This window comes from Varanus komodoensis, unplaced genomic scaffold (genome assembly GCF_004798865.1).
Source record: "Varanus komodoensis strain SLA01 unplaced genomic scaffold, ASM479886v1 scaffold27, whole genome shotgun sequence".
NCBI lineage: Eukaryota > Metazoa > Chordata > Lepidosauria > Squamata > Varanidae > Varanus > Varanus komodoensis.
The window spans coordinates 9,197,936-9,207,745 of record NW_025335701.1 but is presented as its reverse complement, the minus strand read 5'-3'; the positions used below and the strand labels follow the sequence as shown (position 1 = coordinate 9,207,745).

Here is a 9,810-nt window from a genome sequence, read left to right as displayed (position 1 = left end):
GAAAGTGGTACTGTTAAAAAAGAAATCCACAGGAACCAGGAAAAAAAGAGAGATTTTTCCCTCCCCTAAATCACCCTATGCACAAAGAAGTCTTTAAAAAATAACATTACCACTTTTTTTTTCTTTTTAAGAAAGTTGATTCCTTTTAAAATTCGTAGGTTACGTCACGCTTTAAATATAGGGGCAGACAGTTTAGAAAAATTCATCGGATAGTTTGTGGTCTTTTTTTTCTTAGCATTTTCTGATGACAACTTTTACACTTAATTATTTGCCTTTTGGTTTCTTTAGCAGGAAGGAAGGACTACATTCTTATCAGGGACCTCAGTTCTATCCAGATCTCTTTGAGGCAAACTAAACATAAACATGTTGTTTGTTAAATATATATACATATAGACATACACACACACATATTTATATGTATATATGTATATATATAAGTTTTCATTATGCCTTTTTATTTACCAACTTGCACGATTCATTATTAAGTGTGTGTGTGTGTGTGTGTGTGTGTGTGTGTGTGTGTGTCTTTGTGTGTGTGTGCATGTGTGTGAGAGACTCATATTTTGTTTTGCCTTTTTTCAAATATTTTATTTCATTTTATTTCCTCTTGTGATTGTTTCCAAATATGTTGGCTTGCTATACAAGATGGGAGGGAGAAAGGGGGAGGGGGTCAGTATAAGCCACAGCCCCGGAGATTGTTGGCAATTATGATGTCGGTGACAGCATCAAATACCACCTGGATGTTGTTTGTGTCCGTCGCACAAGTCATGTGACAGTAAATCTCTTTGTTGGGCGAACGGTTTTTGCTTTCGAATTGTGCTTGGATATAAGCTGCAGCATCCTCATACGTGTTGGGACCTGCGAAGGAGAAAGAGCAAGACATATAGATACATAAATATCGACCTATAATCCCTGAGAATAATGCAGTCTTCCTTTGAAGAGACCCATGGAGATTATTACTAAGGGTGATTCTGAATGGCCAGAAAATGGCACGGAATGGCGGCTGGAGAGAAACAAACCAATGCTTTCAAGCATCGTTCCAAGGGCATTGAAAATATAGTACTATTATTAGAAATGTATTAACAAAGCAATCAAAACTGTTTGAAGCACGACTCTGTGGCCCCTGTCCATCACATCTTGCACTCTGCACATACAGTGCAATTAGAAACAAATGAAGAAAAGAGGGGAAAGCAAGCAAGCAAGAATATGACACATATAAAAATATGTGTCCTTATCTGTGGCCATTTATTCTTTTACATTAAAAAAGCAGTAAAAGTTAAAGATGGCAACTTGAATATATCCAGATGATGAGCCGCTTTGTACAATTATTATTTTTAAATAAGGTTCATAAAATTGTGCATTGTATGAAGAAGGTGGGCTGGGCAATGGTTCTTTCCCTCCTGCATGAAGCTGGAATTTAGGGGGGATAAAATGAAAGAGATGGCAGGAAGAAGACGTATAGTCTGAGGCACTCTTCCTCCCAGGCTGTGCGTACTAGGCAGACGGATGTCTTGCCCTGAGTTGTGGCGCACAGGACACAAGCCTGCATAAAATGGGCTTTGGTCATTTGTCTCCATCTAGGCACATTCATTCATTCATTCATTCATTCATTTATTTAAAGGTTTTCTATGCCTTCCCAATACTAAAAGTCTCTGGCTTACAAAAAACAAAAAACCAAGACCAAAACAAGCATATATGCCCAGTCGCCCCCTGAGATCAGCGGGAGAGGCCCTCCTCCGGGAGCCCTCAGTGAAGGAAATTAGGAGGGTGGTTACTCGGAGGAGGGCTTTCTCAGCGGTGGCGCCTAAGTTATGGAATGCGCTCCCCAGAGAGGTCTGCCTGGCGCCGTCGTTATTTGCTTTTCGCCGCCAGGCGAAGACCTTTTTATTTAAGCAGCATTTTAAATGTTAATATCATTGAATTTTATTTGGCCAGGGCGGCTTATTTTATTTCAATGTATATATTTTAATTGGTATTGTTTTAATTTATAGTGTATTTTATTATGTTGTGAGCCGCCCCGAGGCTACGGCAAGGGGCGCATAGAAATGTTTTAATAAATAAATAAATAAATAAATAAATATACAACAACCAACGTGCAACACACTGCATGCAATAATGATGATGAAAACAGGGATAAAACCAATTCACTGTTAAAATATCGGGAAAATAAAAAGGGTCAGGATTTCTTTAAATTTCACAGAGGGCAAAGCCGTTCCGTGGACTCGGCTCTCATCCAAATCACCCCGAATGAAAGACGGTCTTCCATTTATTTGCCCTCTGCTCTGGATCGCCCAAATCAGCGACTCCTTTCTTAGCTGCGCGCAGCTTGCATTTACTCTCCCCTGCCCGTTTCTTTTTGCCCTTGGAGGAGAAATGGCCCCCGCAGGGCAATCGAGCTTGGAAGGAGAGCTGATGCAGCATCCTCCCCAGTATCTTTCTCCCCGGGGGGGGGGGTGCCCTGGGAGAATGGGCGAGGATCCCGGGGCCCAGGCCTGGCCCTGACTTGCCTGCCAACAAGCGACCCAAGGTGTTCACCTGGCAAAGGCCGCAGTTCGGATGGCCACAAGCACTGCAGGGTGGAGCGTGCGTGTTCATGGCTAGCAAACTGGGCGCGGGCACCTGACAGAAAGCGGCCATTCCAGCGCTACAGGGCACGCTCTGTCCTCCCTGGAACTCTTTTCTCGAGGAGGTGTGCCCCTGAACTTCTTGTGCACCTTGAAGGACGATGGGGTTTTGCCAGCCCTACTGATGCCTTGTCGCGGGGTTCAGCTCAGAGGGGCGGCTGGTCCCCGTCTTGGAGTTCCTCATCCCCAGAAACCCCTCCCACTGGCTGTGCATCGGAGCCATTCCCAGGAATGATCCAGCTCAGCAATGCGCTGGCCCGAGATACTCTCCCCCCATTCCCGCTGTTGCGGCCCAGGACCGTATCCTCACACATGTTCCCCAATCTCACGGATACCTCCTTCATCTTCCGAGTCTGAATCTGCAGCTGTGATGCAGCTGGTATCCTGTGGGAATGCTTGCCAAGCCCTCCATCCCTATTGCAACCAACAGTAAGGATGATGGGAGTTGCCCTGGTCCCTGGAAATGACACCCAGGGCTTCTGACAGCAGTCCAGGCGCAGCGTGTGCAGCCAGGAATCTGATGCCTGTGTGCGGGCACCCCGGAAAGCAACATTTCCCGGGGCTTTGAAGACCCAGCATGCTCCTATTCCAGCATTCAAGGTCTCAGGAAGGGAGGCAGGAATGCTTGGAAGTTCAGCCCAAAATCTGAAGCAGAGGAGAATCCCGGGTTTGAACTGGCAGCGGGACATTTTGAGTTCAGCAAGGTCATCTCCTGAGCCGAGTAAATGCAAACTTAACCCCTAAACGGCTTAGGGCCTGGTTACCTGAAGGAGCATCTCCTTCCAGATGTGCCTGCCCGCCCCTCGAGTTCTGGGGCAGATGCCCTTCTCTTGGGTGCCTTCCCTGAAGGAGATGAGAAGGGGGACTACCCGGGGAAGGGCCTTCTCTGCGGTGGCACCCCAATTGTGGAATTCGCTCCCCAGAGGGGTTCGCCTGGCGCGGTCACTTTATTCTTTTCAGCACTAGGCCAAAACCTTTTTATTTTCCCAATGTTTTAAGACCTGACTGTTTTAACTGGGGTTTTATTGTTAGTTGCATTTTTAGGATGCCATGTTTTCAATATTTACATCTTGTATTGTTAAACCATCCCAAGACTTTGGTAATGGGACGGTCTAGAAAATTTTTTAGCAAGCAAGCAAGCAAGCAAGCAAGCAAGCAAGCAAGCAAGCAAGCAAGCTTCATGAAGACAGCCCTGACTTGCAGCCACTGACCTCCTCTGGAGGCAACAAGAGCTGCAAGCTGCGATCTTTTTAAGTGGAAATTTGCAGGTTTCTAGCTCTAGCCTGATTTCTTATCTCTGCTCATTGACTTTCTTCAGCAAAGCACTGCTTGCTTCTTCCCACTGATAAGAGACTGCGGTCTGTGCTGCCATCTTGCCGGGTCAACCGCTGGCAGACGTGGGAGACCGAAAGGCAACGACCAGGATGCGCTTTTGCTCCCCTTGGGAAGATCCATCTCCAGCACAGCTGGACTGCCAATCTGGGGGTCTGACCCTGACCCAGCCTCGTAGGCCCCAGCGTCCACTGCTCCTTTGGTTAGCTCTGGAAGTCCCTGGCTGCAGCCTCCCTGGATTCCTGCGAGGTCGAATGGGGACTATCACATACCTGTGTATTCAGGGAAGCAGATGGTCAGAGGCGATTTCTTGATCTTCTCACCAAAAAGGTCTTTCTTGTTGAGGAAGAGAATGATGGAGGTATCGATGAAGAATTTGTTGTTACAGATGGAATCGAAGAGCATTAGGGACTCATGCATGCGGTTCTGCAGAGGGGCACGTACCAGGACGGAAAAGGAAGAGGCAGGCAAGGAAGGAGGGGGAGAAAAAGAGAGTGGGGAGAGAGACAGAGGAGAGAGCATGGCCGTTAGATTTAGCGGAGGAGAAGTGCTACTGAATCAGCCACTGAGGGATGGTTAAAGAAGAGCCGTGTTCCTAAAACCAGAACTGTCACCGATCAGGAAATCGTGAGAACAAGGAAGTGGCTGTGGGTATGTTGGTCCTGTGTAATCAAACACCTAGTCCAGTCTGGCACCAGAGGCAGTCGCGACTGGGCTGCCTGCTGAGGGCCTCCCCACCCTCCATAGGTCCCTGGATTTGAGCATAAGAACGTGCTGGCTCAGACCCCAGGTCCATCCAGTCCAGCTCTCTGCACACAGAGTGCCGAACCAGCTGCCCGCAGGATCCCTCCGGCAGGACGGGTGCGAGAACGTCACCTGCCCCAGCTTCTCCGCACTTGGTGTGTGCAGGCCTGCAGCTCCGACAGGAACCAGAACACATGGCGGCAGGAGATGCGGGGCGTTTCAGAAAGCAGAGGCAGAGGGGCAGCAACTCAGGCCGGGGCTCTTTGGGACTGCCCCAGAAGTCGTTCTTTTCCAGCTCGTATGCAGCTCTTCCTCATTCCAAGCCTGCCTCTCCTCAGACTTCATTACTGGCAGCAGGAGCATCAGGAAGCTTTAGGCGAAAATAAGCTCCATTTTTTGTTCACTGGGGTATTCTGATCGTGTCCCTGTTGCTTTTGGCCGCACCCACCACTGGGATGTGGCCCCTGAGAGAGTCTCCCCAGTGGAACTGGGCACACAGCCACCAGGAAGTTAAAGGCACAAGCAGCAGAGGCAGGCTGGGAAGTTGGCAACTCTACCGCTCTCTGCTCCCCAAAATTAGAAGGCACCCAGTTTGGCTCGCGGGTTCCCTCTTCTCAGCATCCTCGTGGGACAGGCCTTGCTTCTCCAGCCAGTTACCTGTGGGCAGGTGGTCAACCTCATCAATTCTCAGGCTTTTGCCACCTTCCTAAATTTCGTTGCCACTGAAGAACATCCACCGAACGGTGCATGGAGAAAGGACGCCTCCCCCCTGCCTAAAGCCGGGCTCTGCGGGGTTCCAAAGCGACGTCCCCGTCGCAAGAGAAGCATGGCCAGAGCCCGAGGGAGCCTCTGAGGACCTCTCCGGTCCATGTTCTTCTGAACAGACGGACCACTTCTTGCTCCTCTGCTGCACCTCCATTAAACACCTGCCCATTCTCCTGAAGCATGCAGCGCAAGTTCTGTCGTCGGCCTGCTTCGACTCATTCCACAGAACACTTCGCTAGATTTTGGCTGCAGGAAAACAAGATCCATTTCCCAGGAACTTGGGCCATATGCCTGGGCCACCTTGTTCACCCAAAGCCACAAACTGGAGCAGGCCTTTTCGTATTGCCAATGGGCCTCGTTGCCCATTCAGGACCAGGGCCACCCCTCCAACGGGTTGCACTGCAACAAGGAACAGCTTGTCTCCAGCGCTTGTGGAGACTGTGGGCAAATGACATCAACAACACTTCTAATAAAAAAGCTCTCCACTGTTGTGTCCCTTCAAGTCCCGGGCCTGATACTCCACCAAATACGTACACAAGATTCCACGCAGAAGTCCCTAGGGGGACGAGGGCTGCCAGAAAAACCCACCATGGGATTCGAAGGAGTTTGGATGGCTATGAACCCAGCCTGTAGATTTTGCAGTGGATCAGTGTTTTCTGAGTTCTAGGGTCCACGGACTTGCGGACCAGTGTTGTTAGTTTAGGGAATTTTACACAGATTCTACCACAGAAAAAGGAAGATGTGCATTTACTCCTATAAGACAAAGCTTGAAAATACACATGTGGGGTTGTTCATTTTCACAAGAGCATATTTACAAAAAATGTACCAATGCAAGTTCAGGAACTGTAAAAAAAGATTGAGTTTTGTCACTGGGCAACTGAGTGAATGGAAGGCACCTGACAGTCCATGAAATATAGATGCAGTGGAACTTACAACAAACAAGATGCCTACGTGGAACTTTGAATACATCTGCCTAGAAGAAAGGGAATTCTGTACCCCAAAGGCTTGATTCAAAGTGCCACTTCTCCTTTGGAAGAAATATGTGTTTATGCAGGAGGTGACCAGGGCAGGGCGGGGAGGAAGTTAAGCCTGATGGAAACCCTGCGTTTCCCATCCTGGTGCCTCCCAGCAGAGCTGAATCAAAATGACCATCCACCAATCCTCACTCTCATCTCACATCAATTTCCATGATTAGCAACCAGCATACCTCGAAAAACAGGTATGACACGTCTGGAAGTGAGAGTTCAGGAATCCCATGCATCAGACACCCTTTCAACCAACACAACCACTACATGCCCTTTGTAGCCTTTGCTCATGGCTCGGCTTTCTAAAGCAAATTTTGGGGATGCACATTTAATCTGTAGAATCAAATCAACAGGTACACAATACACCCCAAAGAACAATAACCAAAATGATAACATCGTTTCAGGATGGACACTGTGAAGAAAGAACACCCCAAGAATGGACGCAGAGATCGCATGTTCTTCTGTAAGGACGCAATACTTGGCGTAGCTGCATGCTAAGTGCAGAACTGTCATTTTGCTTTGGCATTTTCATACAGAAGTAATTAGAGGAAGACCAGTGTGTGCAAGGCAGAGAAATGCTCTATTTATTATTGATTTATTACATTTATATCCCACCTGCTTTCCTTCCAAGGAACTCAAGGCAGTTTACAGCATTCTGCTCTTCCTCCTCACAATAGTATCCTCACAACAACCCTGTGAGGTAGGCTGGGCTGAGAGTCTGCGACTGGCCCAAAGTCACCCAGTGGACTCCATGGCTGAGCGGGGACCCGAACCCGGATCGCCTGAGTCCCAGTCCCGCGCTCTTCACCACTGCACCACACTGGCTCTCAATTTAGATCGTGTGCCTCGGTTACCAAAATGTGGTGGACCGTGGACTGCATTTCAGTGGGTTATTTAAGTCAGGCCACAGAGCTGTTTGCAACAGTGTTGTGTTTGCCTGTTGTGGACATGGCAGGGAGCGTATCGCCAGACCTCCCTGCTTGACGTGGGGCAAGTGGGGGCATCGGAACAGGAGGGGGCAGGGCTAGCCCGCAGGTGTGGCCATGAGCCTTCGCACGGTTTGAACAGCTGTGTCCCCAGCCAAACGCAGGAGCAAGGCCTTTTGCTCAGCACGCCTACCTTGTTCAAGTCGCACCCTAGATGGGCAGAGGTTTGAGGCTGGAGCGCTTCCGTCCGGGACCTGACCCCACTGAGCGCTCCGGAGCCTGTTCCTGAGCTGAAATGTGCAATTTGCTCCCCAGAGTGAGTGGCAAGGAGAGCCAGAAGGATCAGCTGGGAGTCCAGGGTTCTGCTTGGTGCGGCCAGCCAGACACCTGTGGAGAAACCGGGCGCAAAAGCGTCCCCCGGCCCAGGCTTCCCAGCACCTTGCCTCTGATCCTGGAGGGAGTGTGGAGTCTTCCAGGTGAGGCACCATGGAGAGCCTCACGGGTATTTCCCATCCACGCTGGTGCTTCCTGCCATCGCATATGCCATGGTTCCACAGCGCCTTGTGTGAAGGAGCACACGAGCTCGGCTGAGGCGTCATGGCAAACCACAGTTTGCTGTGTGCCACAGATAACCTTTGAATAGCCCTGGGCTGAGGGCACCCATGGTTTGTTTTTCCATCTAGACTGGTGAAGAGGGCTTACAGCATCCGCTTCCAAAGCCCGGTTTCCATTTCCAGTTTGCAGGGCAAGTGCCTTCACCTGGATACACAGCAAAGCACAGTCTGCTTCAGACTAGGAGAGGAAGAGAACCAATGTGTGAAAGAGGAGGATCTTCTTGGAAATCGCGTTCTTCTAGTGCAGGGATAGGAAACGTCCATGAGTTCAGGGGCCAATTTTGCCCCCAAGAATCCCCTGGTTAGCACACCTCTCCACAGATGCACTGCCACCAAGTTTGCCACCGAAATTTGAGCAAGGATGGTATCAAGGGTCAGCATAGTCTGGCCCCTTCTCTTCTCTTCTCTTCTCTTCTCTTCTCTTCTCTTCTCTTCTCTCTCCTCGCCTTGCCTCTCCCTTCTTCTACTGCTCAGTATTGGAGCAAACCTTGAATCTTTTCACGGCTGCAAATTCAAAGGTTACCTACCTCTGTTGTAGGGCTGGAACCAAACCAAAGTTAATAACCGGATGGTCCGTCATGCCTTGGACTGATTCAAGGTCGGGGCCTGTGCAATTGCAGCTGTGCTGGCAGGTACGGACACAGATATTTCATGAGTTAGTTATCAGGAAGGCAGGTGAGGTTTTCAAGAAATAACACTCTTGCTGTGTGGAAGCCTCCTAATGCAAAGGACAGTGGCAGTCCCTTTCAGCACTGCACCTTCCACCGAGGGTTTTTATCTAGATGTCTGTTTCTGGATCGGTAGACAAAACACTGAGGAGGGGGAAAGAGAGGGCAGGAGCCCTGGCACCAACAGGAATTCGCAGTTCGGCGGCCCACTTGCCTCCCTGCCCTGCCCCGGCACGCACCCTTCCCCCACCACGCACTTGCACCTGCTGTGAATGGGGTTTTGCAGGGTAGGCTTAGCCATCACAGTCTGGGCACCGAGACTGCAAGACCCCTGTGCCGACCTCGGCGGAATCCTTTGGCCCCTGGCGATGCAGGAGGCCCAAGGAATGCACCCTTAGTGATTCTTTTGACACTCACCTTGGTTTCCTCGAACTCCTCCCCAAGAATCTCTCGCACACTAGAAAAGAGCTGGCGCTTTATTAACATTTGGTAACTAATAAATACATTACAGACAACCAATAAATTATTACAATAAGAATCAAATGATCTATTAAACTGATTGACACTCATTTGCACGCCATAGAAAATGACAGTTAATACATTTCAGGCTGATCAAACATGCAAAAAGTAAAATAATAAAAAGATTCTGCAACTAATTGGCAAAGAAAAATGTTGAGTTTCGCAAGCTTCAGGGGTCCTTCAGAAATCCGTGTGTGCAGGTTGAAAGCAGTTCTAAATAGACAGTGTAGGGGAAAGAGTGATAGAAAAGGGGTGTGGGCAGGAAGAGAAACGCAGGTTTGGCCAGTATTAACACTATATTAAGAAAAATAAGAAGAGTTTTGCCCTGACCCAGCTTGGGGTCATGTACGGAGGAAGGAGCCCTTTGCAGGCCCGTATATTCCGAGCAAGGGAGACGCATGAATGCACATGGATCTCCTCCGAGTCCACCTGCCATGCTGCATGTGGCCCAGGTCAGGGATTTGGCCCTCATGTCAATCAGCCCTTGCAGAAGGCAGAGGGGGCTGTGCGGATGCCCTGGCTGCTTCCTTCCCACCAACAAACTGACTGGGGAAATTGCAGATCTCCTGGCAGGTCTGCAGACTGTCCCACTG

The 9,810-nt window shown here is 49.4% G+C and overlaps 1 protein-coding gene across 1 annotated transcript; it reads right to left on the bottom strand.

The window, feature by feature from the left end:
• Positions 1-592: 592 nt before the first annotated feature.
• LOC123025326 (guanine nucleotide-binding protein G(o) subunit alpha-like) lies at positions 593-9,184 on the bottom strand. Its single transcript, XM_044433913.1, has 4 exons — positions 9,116-9,184; positions 8,119-8,208; positions 4,229-4,424; positions 593-858 (listed from the first exon to the last, which is right to left on the bottom strand). Exons 1-4 carry the CDS (start codon positions 9,182-9,184, stop codon positions 671-673), a joined length of 543 nt encoding a protein of 180 aa, XP_044289848.1. The 3' UTR covers positions 593-670.
• Between the last annotated feature and the right edge of the window lie 626 nt (positions 9,185-9,810).

Coding starts and splice junctions, on each gene's coding strand:
- LOC123025326 (XM_044433913.1), bottom strand. CDS start 9,184: ATGTTAATAAAGCGCCAGCTCTTTTCTAGTGTGCGAGAGATTCTTGGG. Junction 8,209..9,115: donor AGGAGTTCGAGGAAACCAAG/GTGAGTGTCAAA, acceptor TTCCTCTCCTAG/TCTGAAGCAGACTGTGCTTT. Junction 859..4,228: donor CTGCTTCCCTGAATACACAG/GTATGTGATAGT, acceptor TCTCCTTCGCAG/GTCCCAACACGTATGAGGAT.